The 20618-nt window shown below is 40.8% G+C and overlaps 3 protein-coding genes across 4 annotated transcripts; 1 reads left to right on the top strand and 2 right to left on the bottom strand.

Annotated features, from left to right (window-relative positions):
• The first annotated feature begins 2542 nt into the window (after positions 1 to 2542).
• On the top strand, positions 2543 to 3660 carry LOC124208665 (tumor suppressor candidate 2-like). The gene is made up of 4 exons (XM_046606515.1): positions 2543 to 2641; positions 2700 to 2863; positions 2925 to 3039; positions 3111 to 3660. Exons 2-4 carry the CDS (start codon positions 2709 to 2711, stop codon positions 3183 to 3185), a joined length of 345 nt encoding a protein of 114 aa, XP_046462471.1. The 5' UTR covers positions 2543 to 2641; positions 2700 to 2708; the 3' UTR covers positions 3186 to 3660.
• LOC124208664 (unconventional myosin-XVIIIa-like) lies at positions 3646 to 6245 on the bottom strand. The gene is made up of 10 exons (XM_046606514.1): positions 6023 to 6245; positions 5799 to 5952; positions 5525 to 5737; positions 5339 to 5461; positions 5147 to 5272; positions 4838 to 5084; positions 4582 to 4751; positions 4245 to 4520; positions 3992 to 4183; positions 3646 to 3923 (listed from the first exon to the last, which is right to left on the bottom strand). Exons 1-10 carry the CDS (start codon positions 6112 to 6114, stop codon positions 3816 to 3818), a joined length of 1701 nt encoding a protein of 566 aa, XP_046462470.1. The 5' UTR covers positions 6115 to 6245; the 3' UTR covers positions 3646 to 3815.
• A 131-nt stretch (positions 6246 to 6376) lies between these two features.
• Positions 6377 to 20316, bottom strand: LOC124208600 (protein Skeletor, isoforms B/C-like). Of its 2 annotated transcripts, XM_046606430.1 has the most exons (14): positions 19177 to 20275; positions 13713 to 13856; positions 13242 to 13326; positions 10343 to 10454; positions 9232 to 9470; positions 8940 to 9120; positions 8712 to 8732; positions 8291 to 8593; positions 7968 to 8214; positions 7650 to 7868; positions 7480 to 7578; positions 7252 to 7407; positions 7019 to 7188; positions 6377 to 6953 (listed from the first exon to the last, which is right to left on the bottom strand). In XM_046606430.1, the coding sequence occupies exons 1-14, from the start codon at positions 19223 to 19225 to the stop codon at positions 6801 to 6803; spliced, it is 2178 nt and encodes a 725-aa protein (XP_046462386.1). In that variant the 5' UTR covers positions 19226 to 20275; the 3' UTR covers positions 6377 to 6800. The 2 variants fall into 2 exon arrangements, with proteins under 2 accessions (XP_046462386.1, XP_046462387.1); XM_046606431.1 differs by lacking the exon at positions 8712 to 8732 and having other exon boundaries at positions 19177 to 20316.
• Positions 20317 to 20618: the final 302 nt, after the last annotated feature.

Raw genomic sequence — 20618 nt, 5'->3', positions numbered from 1 at the left:
AATTAACAAAAGTAACAGATAACTTTCATACTCACATTAGTCACATAATATTTTCCCCAAATTTCCCCAGGAAGCCACCAGCCCACCAGGCAGCATAACACAGAAGACGAAATCCCCAAGGTGATAATGGACGCCAGTCCAACTTCTACAATGTGTAGAAGGCAGTGCAGTGATGATATTTGTTAATGAGCCTTGTCTATGGCATCTGCTAGTGATTCCAGACATTTCAGCACCCGGGCAAGATCGAGCCAATGTATAGCTGAAAGCCTGAAAGGAAAAACTCATGGTTGGTTAGGTAAACCTGCCAGCTGCCAGTTATTCAGAATGTTTTTCTATTCATTGTGGCTTTCTACAAAGCAACAGCAAATGTTAAGTCAATCAAAAATTATGGTGAAGATGAAAGAGAACCTGTCTCACAACAACAGCTTGTTCCTGGCTCATTCGATACTCACTCTGTGTACTGGGCATCTAATTAAATTGGTATGGCAGAATGAAGTCCCCTCCATTTTCATTTTCGTTTATTTTCATTCGTCTTGAACTCCTTGTTTGGACTAGCCGAGGTAAGTATTTTAGCAAATCATAGTTAATCCCACGGAATAACAAGAAAAGTGGCCATTTTCACGAGAATAACAATATTCAATGTGACAGCTTCCACAATTTACCAGTACACTGCTGTTTACCTCAGCACTTAGCCAAAAGATATAATCATCTTATCTGCTAGTCTTTCGTTGAGAAAATCTATATGCATAAAATCGGAAGGCTTTTAGGCTATATGATTTAAAGTACAAAATGTTATTTACAACAAACTTAAGAATATAATGACATCATTTTGAGGGGCCACGGAATACGGTTCTATAAAGGACACCTGTCAAGGTTTTAAGCGAGAACAAGACTCGAAATCAATTTGATGCATCAAATCTTCCCACATCACGACAGATTCAAAGACTAATCGATACTAAAAACGGACTTCTTTTTGCTTGACATAGCAAGTGAACCATTAAAATTGACACTAGATATAGCTGAGGCATTTATTGTAGTTTTTATTTTTATCTTGTGTATTTCCTTTCTGTCAGCTTACATTATTTTGACAGGATTCGTACAAATATTTAAAAACAAAGTATAGTATAGTAATACGCATCTGTTTTATTTAGACAATTCAATTAGCCTACTGTAGAACTACCTTTAGAAAGCGAAACCTATTTCGCACTCCCGATGACGGCTTCCAACGGTGTGCTCGGGATTTTCGTGCCCCGTCCACGCAGAAGTATCCTACGCAAAAATATTTGAATTAGGGAAGTAACCAAAAATAAATTTAATTTTTATTAGATAATGTTGCAAATCATCCAAATTGAATCGAACTGTATGCGATTTCGACCCGACACAAGAATGCTTTTGACAGTTTTTTATTTCCCACTCTTGCCAGCGATTAAATTTCTTAGCGAGTTCAGTCGCCTGAATTTGTGGATCGTTAACAATAATACAGAAAAGAATGCATTTTACCTGAAAATGAACATCTTGATGACCAGATTTCAGGACACTACTGCATGTTTGTGGACATATTCGTCAAATTGAAAGAGTAATTGCTTATGCAGATTATTGATTTGACTAACAGTAAAACAACTTTGGAAAATGATAGCTAGAGTTTTCACCAGATCTGACCCAGTAAAATGAAGTGACCGAGTATAGTTACTGGTAAAATGCCAAGCTAGGAAATGAGATCCAACCCACTTTAAGAAGCAATTTTCATCCTGATTTTGATTGCAGTGTGGTATTAACCCTGAATAGAACAAAACCAAGCAGCATTTACCACAAGATTGGTCGAGCTGAATTATTTAAAATATTTCATCTCATAAAATACATAAGCTAGCATGACCACAGCATGATTAATCCTAGGCTACAACATGACATTCACACCAAGATACAGAATAATTAACCTGAACACCAAGACAATGAATAGGAAAAGAATTCATCGTTTCAAATTAAATGTCCTCGTGGAACAAAATCGTGGAAAACCAGTTCCAGTTTTTAAAGAAAAGTTGGTGACAGCGACAGGACAACTCCTCAAATCATAATCATGAAAATGCTTTAGAAAGGATGTAAAGATTTCAAGTACCAACAAGCAACAACTAAACACATATACCATCTGTACCTGGATTATTCTGAAAACGACAGACTTAAATGAGACACACTTACATTGCTTTAAAAAAGTTAAAATTTAAACGTACGTACGTACCCATGTCGGTTTTCGATGATGCTTGTCAGCATGTCACTGTCTAGCTATAATTGGACACATTTCCGGCATTTGGACCTTTTTATATCTTCTGCTTTTCTTTATAACTATGTATAGGACACCTAGCGGCCATAGCCAGAGTTTGACCTAGCGACGGGCTTTTCCGTTAACTTTCATTTTCTTAAGGAGAAATTCCCACAAAGCATCACTTTAAAAAATATTTTAATTCGTATTACAACTAGATTAAGCTTTGTTTTATTTTAATAACGTTAAATACCTTATAAACATAATATTGATGTAAAACCACAGTGGCATCTCTGTCATCCTCTGTAGCAGACAGAAAACAGATGTCCGATCTCAATAGTCAATACCAACAAATGTCATCGATCGTTCTGACTTCTAAAGGAAAAAGTAAAAAACGCGAAAAATTTAGTGTTGTATCAGTTATTTCCTAAACATTTGATTAAAGTTCGAATACATGGGTGCGTCGTGGTCAAATAAAAGCTCTTGGTTCGGTTCGAATAGCCCGACTAAAGACGGGAAAATTTCTTCACCAAATGGACCACCATACTTGAAACAACCAAAACTAGATCCTCGTAGACTTGCATCGCAGTTTGTGTACACAAGGAAAGGGTAAACAATGGATCAGAAAATTTTTTAGCAAATTTTCTTAATAACTCATCCATTTTTGTAGCTCCATGTATTTTGACGAGGATGGTGATCTAGCTCATGAATTTTATGAAGAAATAAAAGTGGATGACTCACAAAAAACAACTATGAGACAAAAGCTGGCTAATTTGAGACCTCAGGCAAGTATTTTTTTCTTTTTCTTGACTCATGAAATCACTGATTGTTTTTGTTTTTTTCTGAAATTATTCAGGGCACAGTTTACTACCCTAATCCAAGGCTACATGTTGACTTTCCAATACCAATGTATTCCCCCATAGAAAAGTAATCCTCTTAACTTGTAAATAAGCAAACATTGGCTTGTTTTGTGTTGTGTCTTCAACCATATTATTGATATATTATGAAATGTGTGATTCACCTCAATTTACAGTGGACAGGGAAAATTTTCTCCATTGAAATCTCTCAGTCATGTTTGGTGCACATACAAACTGCTGTAACAGCTCTTACAATCATGTTCAGAACTGTGGATGTAGCTGTATTGTGGCAAATAATTAGGTCCCTCTAAATGAAGAGAACAATAGGTATACTAGAATGACCAACCTCATACAGAATTGGAGTTTGTAAGAACCCCATTGTAGTCCTATTCTGCTATACATAAATTACTGCATCTTCTATATCGACTGAAAGAATCGCCCCTCTTGAAATGTTACGGATGTAAATGTAGCAGTTAAAGTTGTTGAAAGGAACTTGGATGCTACTCTAAAACAGAATCATTTAAATAAATGACGTTTTTCCAACCAAAACAAAAGTTAACATTTATTTAGTACTCGAATCAAACAGGTCAATAGTAACAAATATTACGTTCGACAAGCTCAGTTATTCGCTATCGCAAGTCATGCCGAAATCCTTCGATTGAACAGGATGCACTTCATTTGTTTGCACGGAAATTAAATATCGATTACTGTTGTTGGGGGTAAGCTAAAGAATCGAGCGTAACCGATGGCTGGGTATTCAAGACAAGCCGCTGTCTAAGTTTCCAAATTAATTTTGCATATTGCTGAGATTTCTGCAACGTAAAATTTCGATTGGAAATCAATAAACTGCTGTCACAATAAAGAAAGCTTGTAATCAGACCTGTTGATTGGCTTTTAATGAGGATTCAAGACGTTTCACTTGAGATTCGGATTTTTGTTCCGAAGCGGCCAGTTGAGACTGTAGTTGGGTAACATGGCCTTGCAACTCATTCACCGTTTTTAACATTTTGTCTTCTGCAAGGGCTTGTTGAGTTCTAAGCACCTCCTTTTCATTAACCATTATTTCGTATCGCTAGAAAGAGAAATGAATTTCATTGAGCTACAGTAGGCTATTGCATGGTCTAAATAATTACCTCGGTTGAAGATTGTTTGTGACGATCTAATTCCTCCGAAAGTTTACTTTTTTCCTTTTCAAGCAGATCGACGGTATTTTGTAATCGTTTCTTATCCATTGGAATTTCATCGAGGGATCTTATTCGTTCGTTCAATATTTGATTATCCGATGCCAGCTTACGAATTTCTAGTTCTAGACTAGCTTTCAGATTATGCTCCAAAATCAACTGGCTTTCTATTTCGGCACATTTTCGGGAGATTTCCATTTCTGTTTGGAATTTTTCTTCGAGCACAGCCTATTACAATTTCATGGGAATAGAATAAAATCGTACTGTAACTTGACAAAGTCATCATTACCCGATACTTGTTCTCGGTTGCAATCTTAACGTCCTGCACCTGACTGTTGACTTCAATTTCCCTCTTGCGTAACTCATCTTTCGCTACAATCAATTCTTTTTCATGAATCCGCAACTTGTCTGATTGATGCTGGATTTTCAAACGCTCTTGATCTAATTCTATTTTTAAAACTTTTCCCAGAAAGAAATTTAAAAGCTATTTATTTGAGAGAAAAGTAGTTTCATCAAATAAGAATTGAAACATTATAATTACTTACTATGAAGGTTTTTCTTTAACTCTTGTACTTCTAGGTTATTTATATGGTCTTTGTGCTCCAAATCTCTTTTAAATTGATCAGTTACTTTCTCGAGTTTCATTTCAATTGCACATAGATTTCCCCGTAATTTGGATTCTTCATTCTCTGCTGCTTGAAATGCCAATATTGCTTTTTCTTTTTCGCGCAAAGCTTCTTGGATATTTCTTTCTAAAGCATGACATTTAGACTCGAGTTTGGCGGTTTCGCACTGTAGGTTAAATACTTTTAAGATTAGAAGATTCAAATTATGAGCAATGTACTAGACAGTACCTCAAGGTTGCGGATTTGCATGATCATCTCTCCATGATTTTGTCCGTATTGCACTTTAAGCGTTTCCAATTGAGAGGACAGTTCACTTTTCTCCCAACAGACTTTGTCCATTGATTCTTTAAGTTTCTGTTAAACAAATAAAAACGAGATTTTAGGGAAATTCTTTTTTTTTGTTTACTGTGTAAAAAGTACTGTTATTGTATATGAGAGCAATCCATTTTCCTGTTTTAACATCTCTGTAGTTTTCTTTGCTTTAGTTGTGGCTTTTATAACTTGGCGAGCAATAAGTCTCCTTTCATGATCAGATTTGGCACACTGAAGAGGCAATAATCTGTAATTAGTAATCACCTTAAAGGAGAACTTATTTTAAATCTATACTCTATCGGCTAAAGTCATGAGATCTCGTTGATGGTCTTGTTCGTCAGTCTTTCTGGAATGCTCAATATTCTTCACTAATACAGATGTTTCCAACTGAAGATTGGATAACAGCATTTTAGTTTGCTCGAGGGCATTCTCTGTAGAAGTGATCCTAGAAATATAGTTTTTGTCGTGGTGAAGTTTTTCTTTTAAAGATTCATTGATTGTCTGAAACTAATAAATAAAAGAAATTCATAGATATTTGCCAACAGTTTTTTTATTTCATTCCTCTAACCTTTTCTTGGAGTGAGGCAATGAGAAGGTCTTTTCCCTGGAGTTCCTTTTCAGCATTCTTTAATTTCCGTTTTAACACTTCATTAGGTTCTTCAGGTTTATATTCTTTAAATTTTAATATTTCATCATTTAATCTATGATTTTCTGTAAATAATCTAAACAAAACAAAATTGATTGACAATTTACAAACAAGAAAGTTATTGTGTATAGTATACAGTAGCTTACTTGTCAAATTCAATTTTCAGCTGAATGAAATTTGCTTTAAACTGTTCTGAATGTGCTCTTTCTTCCAGCAGTAGCTTTGACAGGTCTTCCATCTTAGCTGATCCATTAAACCTTTTTCATTTGTTCACAGTTTATATGATAATCTTAGTCACACAACCAGCTCCTTGCAACCAGTGCTGTTTTTCATTAGTTTGTAAAGAACACGCCATGATGGTTGCCATGGCATTTGAAAAAGATGACAGATCTCACCAACAGCATCTAGCGGAGCAATAGTACATTTCCAGCAAGGTGCAATAGAAAACGCAAAACTTCGAACGGTGTTTATTTCTTTTCAAAATAAAAAAGAACGACAACTTTCTCAAAAAACAGTGAGTGTACTGCAATATCGATTAGTCTTTAAAGTAAAGAAAATTCCAAATGCACAACGATTTCCATTGAAACAATGTTCCAACATACCGACACTTTTGGGGAATAGTTTTTTTAAAAAGGGGGGAAACAGGTTTCGATTTTGAAACAATTCCGAATTGAAAAAAAAAATTGGTTAGAAAACACGGGAATCGACGAAGCTTTTTTAATGCTTTTTGAAAAAGCTTTCACTCATCACAAGCACAGTCGTAGTCACATATATATATGTAAATTTTGTCAACCCAAGGCTTGATAAGTTTCAAAGTCCGAAAGTTAATTTATATGAGTCAAAAAAGACGAAATAGAAACAGAGAATATATAGAAAAAAACAACTGCTTGGTGTGAATGCGGCCGATGTTGGATAATATTCACGTCATAAAAAAAGAACGGAAAGCGGCAACAATAAAACAGCCAATAATGAGAATCGGGAGCCGATCGGCGATGAGGCTGCCGATTGAGGTACGGGAGGCTGGAACCCCCGATCTTCAACGTTAATCTTCCAGCCCAAGCTGTTGTGCGTGTAACACTAGACGGAAAAATTTAAACGTTACATTACAACTCAAGCTAATTATCAATTCATTTCATTCAGACCTGATAATACAAAGTTTTGGGTGCATCCAAAGGAACTGTCCACGTCAGGTTGGCCGGTTGTTCTCGACCACTTTCGCACTCGAGTATCAAAGTCTTTGTATAATCTTCAAACGTCTCCGATTCAGCCCACTTGTCAACTGTCTTGTGCTTCCATTCACACAAGCTTCCGGCTAAAAAATCAATTTTATTAGAGTTTGAATTTAGAATTGATTTTGTTGATTAATAAATGATACCGGCGGTCGGGAATGGGAATCCGCTGGGGTCGAACTCGACTCCGGCAAACACGCGCTGCTCTCTCTGTTGGGCATCCGTTTTCTGTCCGTATCCACCTTGCAGGCTATCGGTAATATAAAGCGGATGCCAGCGAGCCGAATTGAGTGGATCGTTTCCTATTTTTAAAAATAAAAATATCGATTCAATTTGGTCCCAAAAAAACACATTCCTGGCTATCACATTATTACCTCCTTCAACGAGGAACGTGTACGTTTCTCCCCTTTCAACGTAGATTTCGGGGATAAGGAGATCGTTAATGTACCAGGCGAGACCCCAAGAAGGTTGACCTGCAATAAGGCATAGCGTGATTACGTCATTTCCCTTCCGGAAGAACTATTTATCGCTTATGTCGGTATACCTGTAATAGCGGTGTAACCCCTTTTACCGCCAGTTGGGCCGATTCTGGCCCTCAATTCCGTTTTGCCGAAAATCACATTTGGCTTCCATGGCTGGATGGCATTCTCCGTGCTCGTCGTCGGTGAAGGCAATGGGCCGTGAGCTTCAGACTTGTCTTCGGGAGCCAGTAGAGTTGGACATTGATTCACCCCTCGGCTGGTGAAATCAATGCGGTGATCCTCTGTAATTATTGTACCAAACAGGAAATGATGATGTATAGGTTATATACATAGTTGCCATCGAGTCGAGCGTTAACGCCCGTATTAATGATTGATATTACCTTGCGATCCCGTTCGATCGGTTGAATGGTAATTGGCTTCTTTGCGGGAGTTGAGGGGTCCAATGGCGGCGATGACGTTCACTCGACCGACGGGCGGAATCACCTGGTCGAATTTGGCTTCCTTGGCGTCCAGTGAACGCTGGTAAGCCACCGTGGTGACGCCGTTGACTCGCTGGCCGTAGAGCATGCTGACGTCGTTACGTCCTCCTATTCGGCTATCCGGGCAAGCGCCGTTACTTCCGTCGCACTTATTCCCAACCGAAAATAGAATCAAATTAGACAATTTTTCAACTCTACATAATCATTTTGACAAGAGAGTATACCTGGGCTTTGGCGTTTAAAATGTAGTCGTCGGCGTAGAATTTGTTGTCGTCGCTGTTGTAATAGGCGACGGTGACGTCGGCGCCGATCATTTGCGTTTTACCTTCGGCGCCGCTAATGCCGAACGACATGTACTCATTCTCGTCCATCCTGGCCGACAGTCGGATGATGACTCCCTCCAGGATGGCCTCCCATTGCACCTGCATGCGCCCGTTGAGCAACTGAATACACGAGTCGAATTCGTGACCCTGGCCGCCGCCAGCCGTGGCGTCCGTCGAATCGACTTCGCTCGGGCTCTTGGTCGTCTGTCGCACAAAATGGAAAAAAATAAGCGGGAAATTCAAACGAATTTTAAAATCATCAAAAGACAAGATGATTAATAATTGATATAATTAGAATAATAAATGAATTTGTCTTCTCTACCGGCTGATACCACCAAGCTGGCTATCCGAGTTATAGAAAGCAGCAGTGTCAAATAACAGAAAACGAGATTATAAAAACAGAAATCTTTTTTCTTTCTTTCAAAATAACGTGCAAAAATCACTCTCAATTAGATATGTGTCAAATAGTGCAGTTATAATCATTTAAAAAATCAAAGCGGGCAAATCAAACGAGAGCAGTCAAATTTAGCTTTTTGAATTTTGGACTTACGGTCAACTGGTTCTGTCCAAGAGCGGGAGGAACGTCCAGATCTTTGGGGATCATGACGTGGCCGAAATTTTCTTTGAATCTGATGCACCACAGCGACAGCCAACTAATGTCGTGAACGGTCAAGTCGCCCGGCAGTTGGATTTCAATGTCCTCGCCCTGGTATCCCCGCAGTACGTTGAAGCTGCAGGCGTGAAACAAATAGAAACAATTGTTAATATTTGTTTATTCATGGCCGCAAACAACAATATAAGTTGATTGGTTATGTGGCAGGGGGGGGGGGGGTTTATATTACTCTCCGAGTTCGTTGGGTACTTTGATGCCTTGGGCGTTGGGTTCAGTCCCGCTGCCCACCCAGAAAAAAGCATCGGGAGCCGCTCCGTCGTAATGCAAATTGGGGATGTAGATCGTTTTGGCGTCGAGGATGGTGACACTTCCGGAGCGCAATCCATGGGCCAGCCTTTTGAATTCCGATAGAATCCGAGGCTTGGGTGGGTCCAAATCGGCCGGGAACAGCACCGAACCGAAATCAACCTGACCCAATGAATAAAAAGTGAATTTTCATTACATCTCTAATAAATAATAGTTTTATAGATAGTTTCCGGACTTAATATAAAAATATAGAAGCTCGTAAAATAAAAAAGAGCGGGAAAATGTAGGTGTTTTGAGTTTGTTTGATCCAGCTCGGATTTTTCTCGATACATCAAAAAAATGGAGGGGGTGGAATCTTATATAAGTCTGCGAGCTGGGCAACTGGCGTGAGTGTGTGGCGAGAGAAAGCCTTAGATTTATGGCGACGCTTTATTTCGAACAAGCCGAGAGCGCGTGCAGTTGGAATAAAAATGACATAACACGGAATGATGTGTGATCCTCTCTCTCCCCGGCCAAAAAAGATTCTTCGGCGACTTCATCAAAGAGTATAGACCGGATATAGAAGAGAGTTTTGCTGGCTGGAACGATCGAAAACAAAAAAATATAGAAAAAGACGTAGAAATAAAATAGGAGAGTCGACTAGAAGCGTCGGCAGCCAGTTTTTATCTCTTCCGCACCACTTGCCCCGTTATAGTACCGTCGTCCGCGCGGATCCAACCGAAAGAAGAAAAAAAAAGCTTTCAAAAGATTATATGTACTACCCCCCCTACTCATCACTCAATGACTTCCGTACGGCTACACTTTCCAATCTCTCATTATATTCGCTCCTATTTTTTTCTCTATCAAGTCAGAAGAACCAATAGCGGCGCGCAATCGATTATTATTTGGTCTCTTAAAATATTAGTTGGAAATTGGATTCCCGCCAAACTCTTTTGGCGGGAATTACGAATTTTTCTCATTTCAAAAGTCTATATACTATAAAAGTGATAAAGTCATAACCGTAAATTATAGAGTCTTTTTCTCGAGATAGTTACCGCGAATCTTCGGCACCAGACGGAGAGCCAGCGCAAATCACGCACTTTCACGCCGAGTGGCAATTTGAGCAGAACGTCTTTGTTGTCGTATCGTCCCAAAACCGGAGGTTCCCTATAATATGAAACGAAAAAATTTTATTAGTCATTCTGTATTGTGCAACATATTCAAGGGGGGGGGGGGGCAATATCAAATAAATATTTAATTCTCCGTATAAAGTAAAGGCCAAAAAAAGTCCCTGGAGAAAAAAACATAGAAATTCAATCAAGTTGTCAATCTTGTTTGGGGCGGGAGGAGATCGTCAAGTGTAGTCGGAAGAAGAAGAAGAAGGGGCCGTGAATAATCGAAATCTCTTCTCCGTGTCAATAAAATGCACGGCCCCGTGTGTTTGACGAATAACGTTGGAGCATGGGCGAAATGAGAAGAAGAAGAAGAAGAGCGTCTACGACGAACGGAGGGAAGAGTCAACAAGGGAGACGGTCAATTTCGAACGAGACTTTGCTGCTGAACGCCATCACGGCAGGCTGGCGACATCCGCCAGCCAAGTTGCTACTATAGCCTATATGTATTCAATGTCTATAGCTCCTGTATATAGGCCTGCCATTTCATCGATTTCTCTCTCTCTCTGGTGCGGGTGAAAAAAATAAAACTCTTTGGGGCGCTCGATTCACGCAACTCTACGTGAGCGACAGCAACGTCTCCTTTTTATATATTCCCGCCGTCCGGTACTATATACTCATATTCGTTTCCTTTTTTTGTGTCCGCTCGATTAGCCGTCGTCGAGCGACAACCGGCCATCTCGCAACAATTCTTTTATTTTCTTCTCCGTTGCTTTTTGGAGACTTCAATCACTTTTCCGCGTTCACAATCTCGAGGGCAATGCGCCAATCCAACGTGATAGACAATACGTCGACTCTGCTGATCAGTATGCAGCCTCGTGTGTCAATAATATATCTAACACGTCTGTTTATCGAACTCTGTCGCCCGTTATACACAAGACCTTGGCTAAGAATTTTCACGATCACGAAACGAACGAAATAAAAAAAAATTCTTCCGACGAGCAAAAATTAGACACAGGCGAATGAGATGAATATCCTTTTTATATAGCTGGCGTCCTTCAAACTCGTCCTATTCAATCATGTCTTTGTCCCTTTCTATTTCCCCGCTGGCATTCGGTGAACGCGGTCAAAATAAAAATGGAACGCGCAATATGAGAAGTTGTTGAGGAGAGCGGCAAGTGACTTGATGACTGGCATACACAAAAATGGCGGCTCAAAAATGCGGCTCACCATAATCTCTCTCCTCTTCCCTAACGCCCATATAGAATAGAATATAGTATATAGAGCTAGCAGAGCCCCATCATCATCATCACGACCGTCACACAGACGGGCTCTAATTCAATAATCCCTCCGCGTTGCTGATGCCAGCGGCATATCTTGCGCCGGACGGGGAATGCGCATTATACTAATGAAGGGAAGATTTCCAGTTGATTGTTAACGCGGCGCTGATGCTGGCATGTACACACACATCTCATTGTGGATTGGCGCTGCTCTATTGATTTGTACAATGTCCGATTTTCTTATCAAGTTGATGAACGGACTAGAGAGAGCCCCCGGCTGGCTGGCTGGCTACTAATGAATCTAAAACAATTGATGGGATGGAACAAATCCGGGTGGTATTCAATTATTATTATCTACATAGGGACGCGTATGACGTCATCTGATGTGTTATAGGGCGTTATTATATGGACTGGTGAGTATATAGATTGGTGGTGGGCCATAGATATGGGGACGTTGATGAAACGGACGTCAGCGATTTTTATTTTCGACTGGCAGACGAGGGTTTGAACGACTATCGTGACAGAGCGGGAACGGGATTGATGGCAGAGGATATTCTGCTGCCAACAGTCGACGACGGGGTGGGGTGGGAAGCTATTAGTGATGACGTGGATAAGCCATTGACGAAGAAAAAAAAAAAAAAACTCGAACGTGAATAGAACATAGAGCAAAGTCCCCACCCCCCACGGTCCCGTCTATTATATATCGAGCAGCGTTTTTCAGCTTCCGTTTACACTTGTACACGCGGGAGAAGAAGAAGAAAAAAGATGGCGACGCTGTCTAAGACTCTATATACTACAAGAATGTGAGCGCTGCTCTTTTGTTCTGTCCCCCACCACCATGGAAAACAATGCTTTCTCATTTCCTGCTGCTCTCATCATTCTCTTCTTCAAGCCTTTTTTCTTTTTTCCATCGTGAACAAATCGAACGATGGGTGGGTGGGGGGAATAATGAGAGTCCCGTTGACAATCGCCACCCCCTTTCTCCCTCCCTTCAACTCCCGCAAAAGTGAAGATTCTCTCAAGAGGTGGGCCGTGAAAAGAGGATGAGGGCGCAGCACCGCACATTTTTCTCTATTCATCGGTTGGAAGTAATTTGCCCGTTTTCCAAGCCAGAGCTTTTCATATGATGATGCCCTTATTAAGTCGGGACACACACAATGGACTCCCGGAGCTAGGGGGGGGAACTCGGCGAGGGCCAAATAAGAGCTGATACATAACTAATGTCCATATGTATAACCGACGCGGTTATACATATATTATGTCTGGCGTTTATATATACATGTAGCTTAGTGTCTAGGGCGCTTGGTTGGGTGGGTGAGGTCTAATTTGTCAGTTGACAGCGTCTCTAACCAGACATTTTTAGAGCTTTGATCTGTGCATGTTATATCTATACTCAAGGCTTATTATTATTATTAGTTTTGGGTTGGCAATAACTCGGTTTTGATTGATGAGCAAATCGCACAAAAGAATTGAAGGGGGGAAAATGTGTCACAGGAAAAATGAAGAATGACATTGTCACAGGTGTAGAATAAAAAAAGCAGAGTGAACAATCATCAACTTACTTTCCCTGATAGTCGGCCGGATAAGGAATAATGGTGCCTTGTATCGGACTCGGTCGGCTGGAATTGCCCGTCCAGAAGAAAGCATCTAATAAACATCAAAAGTACACGATTATTAACTTGATTGCCTAATAAAATAAATAATAGCCAAAATAATCATTACATTTTATCCATATAGTAGAAGCCCATTTAAAAATTTAAACAGTTTATAAAAATTAGATTCCACCTTTCAGCTATCGATCGCAACACAGAATTCCGTGTATTAAGAATTCTAATGCCAACACAATAATCGGATCGGAATATGAATATGAATATACTATCTTTGTTACTTTCAAAAGAACCCCCAAAACCGCCTATATGAAACTGAATTTTAAGCTGCAGGCTAACATTCTTAGAAAATACTAGTACATACAAAATATGTTTTTATAGAAAATGAAAGTATGTATAAGCCTTGATAAAAATTGTAAATTTTACCAGGTCCGGTGCCTCCATAGACGAATCCTTTGATAAAAAGAACTTCGTCACTAACGGCGTACACCTGTCCGGAGACGTCACGCGCCAAATCGCCAATGTACCGGCCATACTTGCTCATCTCCGTCTTCTGTCCCCAGCAGCAACCTATACATATAACATCAAATGCAATTACATATTTAAAAATAAAATAAATAAATCAAATGTCCAGGTGAAATTGTGCGGTAATTAAAAAGAGGGTTGTTGATGATGACCAAACGAGCAGATGGAGAAACGGACAAGAGACACAAAGCAGACGGGCAATATATATAACAGGACGAGTAGTGAGTCATCGTGTGTACACACACAACGCCAATGCCCGTCTCTGTCCAAACACACACAGACACAACAAAAGAGTGAACTTCCTATACACTATGTGTGTAACTGGGGGGTTGGGGGGCCAGAAGAAAAGGAAGATGTTGTTGCACACAAGGAATATTATTATTACAAAAACGGTTCTGTTATGTACAGAGAGCCCGTCGTCAAAGGCAAAGAAGAAAAAATAAGGACGGACGGGCGGTCACGCGGGTGAGGCTTCCAATCAAGTCGGACAACAACAGACGAGAGAAGCCCCATCGAAGATGTTTGGGCTATACAGCAGCAGTGGCTTTTATACACATCACGATCCCATGAAAGCTAGTATATAGAGACACACACACACAAAAGAGAGGGAGAACCTAATTACTGTGTCCTCCGTCTATGTGAACTCGAAACTGATTTGACGCCGACGGCCACTCCAGCTCCCCCCGCCCAGCCCAGTATATAATATAGCCCGACTGCTCCTGCTGCTGCACAATAGCTCATTATACAATCCCCATGACAGACACACAGTGTGATTGAATGCGTGCATAATATACATCTATAGTATAATATCTCGACATTATATTTCTTGCGGCAATCATCGCCCCCCAGAGCTGCGATGTGACCGCCGGCCTAGTAGTTGTCGTGAAATCAAAAGAAACAAAACACAAGAAGAAACACAAAAACACACGAGAGACTATAGAAACCGAACCAAAAGGTTTTTAGACAATTCTTCTTCTTTTTTCTCGTGTAATTCGAACGCGCCTACACGTTGGCGGGCGTTGTCCTCTGCTCGGCCGTCGTATTATTTGGCGGTGGCTCGTGTAAAAGAGACGTGACGTCGACTAGGCAACGGCCGTTTGAATAAACACACAGCTAAGAGCGTCGTCGGCAGGGATATCCTTTTTCTAGACGAGATAGAAAGTCCTATTTGATATCTACACTACTCGTCTTTGTACATCGTTGTAGATTCGATCAAGGCGATAGAGAGAAGGTTGTGGCTAAAGAGAATCTTGAGGGCCACATTGAAACTATTGAAATCCTACGGCTGTTTTTCATTTTATTAGAAAACAATTTGTTATAGATTCTCTATTCCGCACCGGAAGAGCTGCCGGCTTTTCCGTTAGACCGCAATCAAAACGGATGATGATAACTATTGTGCTACTGAAAATCGGCGCCAAAAAAGAATAAAAGATTTGAAATCAGTTCACGACTGAGCAGCTCCTTTGGCAATTATCCCTGCAATTCTTACTATATTCACGATAAATGGGAAAATGGCGGATGTCTTTCTATTCACCTCCCCACCGGAATTTAAATTCAAACAGATGACGTGGCGTGAATTGTTCGTCGTCCCCCCCCTTCCTTTAAGTGACGCCTCGTTTTCCCGCGTGTCGTGAGCGTTACGAATGTCGTCTATGCAAATAGGGTGGCAGCAGCAGTTATTTATGTATTCGCTGGAGCCCAGAAAGTGGCCTCGACAATACACTTTGGCGTCCCGACCACACATTCTCATCGACAATGACGCCATACTTTCACCGTGAATCCAGTCGCGGGAAAAGAATAAAGTCGTTCAAACGGCCATTGACAGTTGTAGTATAAAAATGTACCGTCCGTACAAAGTCTATGAATTCGATTATAGAACAGACAAAAAAGAGAATCAAGTTGCAGACAATTTCCCAAAAAAAATGTGGCGCCACATTTGAATTGATTCGTCGACGTCATTAAAGTGAGCGCGACGTCATATCCATTTCTCAGTTCACGAAGAAACGCGTAAAGGGTGTTGGCGTCGCTTCACTTGGCCATTCATGAGCTTGATCCAATTCCGATCCTTTTGACTCCCTCTCATTTTACCCGCCTAGTCTCTCTCTCTCTATATCCGGGCTTGTGTGAAATCCAGCGCCCCCCTTCCATTTTCTACACTTTCCTTCCATCTATCGCAGTCTGCATCTTATTAAGCACGGACGGGCGACACACGATAGAAGAAGGGAAATAATCAAATCGGCTAGATAGAATAAAGAGCAATATAGTCTACAATTCAAAGTCTGTTTATCAAGGGAAATAATATAGATATAATATCGATCTGTGGAAATGGCACGCTCAAATGGATTCATCCGCAACTGCCAGCGGCACTATAGATTCATGAAATGGAAGTTTCTTCCTCCACCCACCAACAGTTTAGCTTTCTTTTTCCTTTTGGACTGCGCTGGGGCCTATACAATAATCTAAAAAAAAAGTCCCGGACCCCATTGTTTACCCACTTCACGACGAAGAGAGGTAAAGGAAGAAGCTATAGAAGAAAGCAACTTGCCCCATTGTTTTCACGCCCCCCTTCTTCTATTTTACTTTGATTTAAAAAAGAGGATCGACTAGATAAAAGCAGCAAAGTCTGGTCGTCACGCGGTCCAAGTGTAGCGGAACGATTCGATTTCTGTTTGGAACCGTCACCAGAGCTCGTCTATAGGAGAGAAAAGCAAGTGAATAAAGCTGCTGGCTGCTGTGCGGATGCTGCGGATGAGTGTAAGAGGAATTCACGCCAGTCGAGCACGAAAGGGGAGAGAAGAAGAGATTCATAGCCGCGATTCGATTACAAACACGACGGCAGCAATCGACTATTATATTGACGGGTGGGAGTGGGGTGGTTTGATACACCCTCAGGATATATTCCCGTTGTACATAATGAATCACGCGTTGACGCCATTTTTCGGCATTACGCAATAATCCAATATCATCCACAAATCAAAAAAGAAAAAATTAATGCAATCAACTGTATACCGAACCTGCGGTGAGACTTGATTCTGTACGTGTATAATTTACTCGTCCATTTTTATTTTAGCGTGCGGTGGGGTCGTGTTCATTAATCCTCGTTGATTGTTACAACGTGAACGATATTGATGCGGGAGTCACGTACATGGCGTGTCATCTTCCAAACTTGATGAATGACTCATCTACTTTATATACAGAGGCGCTAGGGGAACAAAATGTTAAAACAATTAACGTTCGATCGCTGGTGCGTTGTCACGTGTGTGTGAGCTGGCACCGGATGACGCACACACTCGAATCACGCCGCAAGGTCGACGTGAATCTATATACTAGTCGACCGTTTTTTTTCACATCGCAATTCCGACACATAATTAGCATGTCGTCACGCAAGCGCAAGGGCTATAGCTATTTCTTAGATTACGAAACACACTTTCAGATGTGTTGGATGATTTCAATTAGATTTCACAGATGGTTAACTGCTAATATCTCGTCGAATGCTTGAGTAATCATTCTTTTTCACGAGAAATCATTAACACTGGCGGTGTAAATAGTTCAACTCACGGCATTTTGCATTGGGCGGGAATTTAAAAAAAAAATGTTTCTTTTTTGTATTACGATGATGGAATACCCGGAATGAAGCGAAGGACACGTCACATCCGCTTCCGGCTGGCATCGGCACGTAGAGTGACTTTCCGTCACGCTAAACTACACTACACAAAAGAGACTGACGGTTGGAAATGAAACATTCACGCAGTCATTTCGTCAGCTGGACTTGCATTTCACAGCGAGCCCATTTCTTGCATAATAAACGGTGATAATATATACTACTAGACTAGAGATCTCTCGTTTGATTAACAACGGCGTATATAACCGGAACACGAGGAAGGAATCATTATCCCCCGCCGGAATTTATTCCGACGGACCGGAAGGATATATTTTCTGTTTTGTCCAATGTAATGACGAACGAGATGTGAATAACAAAATGTTGATTACTATATGTACGACTACTGATATCCATGGCGGAAACAAAAAAAGATTCCGGCAGTCTTCTTCCATCGTCCATCTCAATCAACCGGCAATCAACTTTTCTTGTTTTTTGTTTTACATGGAAAACATCGTGGAACTTTGTGGGTATTAATAAAAAGAAAAAAAAGGACGGAAGAACCTCGAGGGCGCCATTAAGTCAAATGCGGATCACCTTGAACGCGGGACAACTCTTCCTATACGTAGACTATGTATATGTCCGTCTCTCTCTCTCACTCCGCCGGATAGTGAAAGTGAAATACATCATCACGGAGGAGGAGGAGGGGTAAAGAAGGCGGAGTCAAACTTTCGGTTTCGGTACCGTGTTTAATATTATCTTCCTTCCTCAGGTCTGGGAAAAAGAAATTGGGGTCAAGGTATCAAAGTATTTTTTCTTTTTAGTCGACACATCTTTTTTTAAAAAACTATCCGACTATGGTAATTTGTTATGGGGGGGTTTTGGTTTGGGGCTGAGTGATGGTCTTATCCCGCAGACGGTGCTGGCTGAAGGTAACCGACTTAAGTTCAGGTTTTGATTTTACATCCCAAATGGAGGAAAAGTCTGGAAGAAAACCAAAAGAATGTGAACTTTATTCCCGTTAGTATAGACAAGACTGGCGGCGATGATTACACGTCGGAAAACGTGTAAATGACGAACGTCATGTCGTACTATTTTTATGACTAATTCGATTCGCCACTTTGTCCCTCGGAAAAATAAAAACAAATGGGATCGAATCGAAACCGCGCGCCAAATTCGAAATGCGAATGCCAACACAATCGACACGGAATCGAGAACAAAGGATTTCTCTGGAAATGTCATTAGCTAATCCACAAAAGAGAAAAAAAAGTTTTGTTTCTTTCTTTTCTGAAGAGGGAGGGGTATACATAATGACTTGCGGCTGGAACAAGTTTTTAGTCCCTTTTTTGAATTTGGTTTTTTCTTTTTTTTTTAACTTGGCTTTTTATAGAAATGTATAGCTACTGCCTAGATTATTACTGCATTCACGAGAGCTTGGCGTTACTATACGCGTCGACCTTCTGGGAAACAAAAAGAAAATTCAGCAGAATTTTTCGACTTCCGTAATTTTTTGGGGCTGGGCTACAAAAGAAGAGCGCCATGTTTGAACGCACAATCGACATGTGCAGGGAACGGCCGAAAATTTTTTTAGATCAAGTTGTATAACAAGCCGCAAACGATGACGTCATTTTGAAATCATTCGACACGGCTCGAAAAAAAAAGGAAAACATTCGAAAAAAAAGGTGCGTCACAACCCGAAAAAGTACACACAAAAGGTAACTAGGGTTAAATGTAGACGAAAGAATTTTCTAGAAATCATCAACTTACCGAATGTTGCACCGAGAACGATCAGCTGGATAATTTTCAACGACATCATTCTGTATTATATAAGCGTTGAACTTTGTTGAGCCGAATTGAATTCCGGAACGTTTATTTCTGAATAAAAGAAACTATACGGATGAGCTGGATAGAAACACTGTTTTTCAATTTTAATCCACCAACACTGTATATAGGCCCACCGACACTCCCAGAATAGAATTTAAGAAGCACCCGAACTTTTTCTGGCCAACTTCACCTGTCTACGGTGTTTTGGAGGAATATTTTTTTTGTTTAGTTTGGCTGTGTCTCCCTCCCGCACGTAACAATCACAACGTGTAGAGCCGGCGGTTGTTGAGGAACGAATAGGAAGAAGAAGGGAGAAAGAATTGAAGAAAAGTGGCGGCTATGGCCGCCGCCGCCACCGCCGTGTCTGAGCGTTCGGTTCTTCTTTTTTTATTTTTCAGTCCCTCACGACTTTTCATCCAAACTCCCGCTTCTTTTTCTCTTTTTTCTCTCTTCTTCTTCTTCTGATTCGTTGTTATTTTTCTTTCTTTTCTTCACTGGCTTTTATGTGTCCACCTGTATGCCTTGAGGGCTACCCTCCTCCAGGTGAGCTACACACTGGCACAGACAGACACCACACACACACACACACACCCCACTAACCCACCTCTTATTAGAATAATATCTACACACGCACTATCACCTTGAGTTTTAAGCCAAATTTCGCCAACTGTTTTTTTTTCTTTCGGCAGGTCCCGACCTGTTTTTTTCCTTTAAAAATAAAAATGTCGTTCAAATTTGATTTCCTTTTTTCCCAAATGAATTTCAAATAGAAATTCACACACAATCCAAAAAGAGTCTCCAACAACCACCGGAGAAAAACAGTTTTGAATTTTTCGTTCGTTTTTTGGGGTCCGTTCAAGGTCAAATGTTTCGAGTCACGAAAAATACCTCCGCCTTTTCTACCTCCATCTTCTTCTTTTCGGTTGTTATCTCTTCGGGAAAAAATACAAAAAAATCCTTTCGGTATCACCTCGAGCTATACGACGGACAGATCACAGAGATCTGCTTCACGCCGATCTGAACGCCAACTGATGCGACGGACGACTTGGGCGCCGCCGTCTGGCTATGCCGGGATGCTGCGTGTATGTGTGTTTCTCCCCCACGAAAAACAGACGCGCAACGGCGGCGACTGTCAAACTCTAAAGATCCTCCCCCTTTTCCACCCGACCATGGGGGGTAGTGACGACGTCTATAAATGTAAAAGGGATAAAAGGTCACAGATTGCGGACCCTACCTCTCATCGCGTTTGAAGAGAAACCCGCGCCGAATCGAACTGAAATGAACTGAATTATTATGTCGCCAAACCTCCCCCCAAAGGATATATATGTCCGTTAATCACACGGACTCCTCCCCAGCACGGAGCTGGTAAGGTGAACATCGTCGGT

The sequence above is a fragment of the Daphnia pulex genome, chromosome 12, assembly GCF_021134715.1.
Source record: "Daphnia pulex isolate KAP4 chromosome 12, ASM2113471v1".
NCBI classification, from domain to species: domain Eukaryota; kingdom Metazoa; phylum Arthropoda; class Branchiopoda; order Diplostraca; family Daphniidae; genus Daphnia; species Daphnia pulex.
The sequence above is the reverse complement of the archived record's forward strand: the minus strand, read 5'-3'. Positions and strand labels throughout refer to the sequence as shown.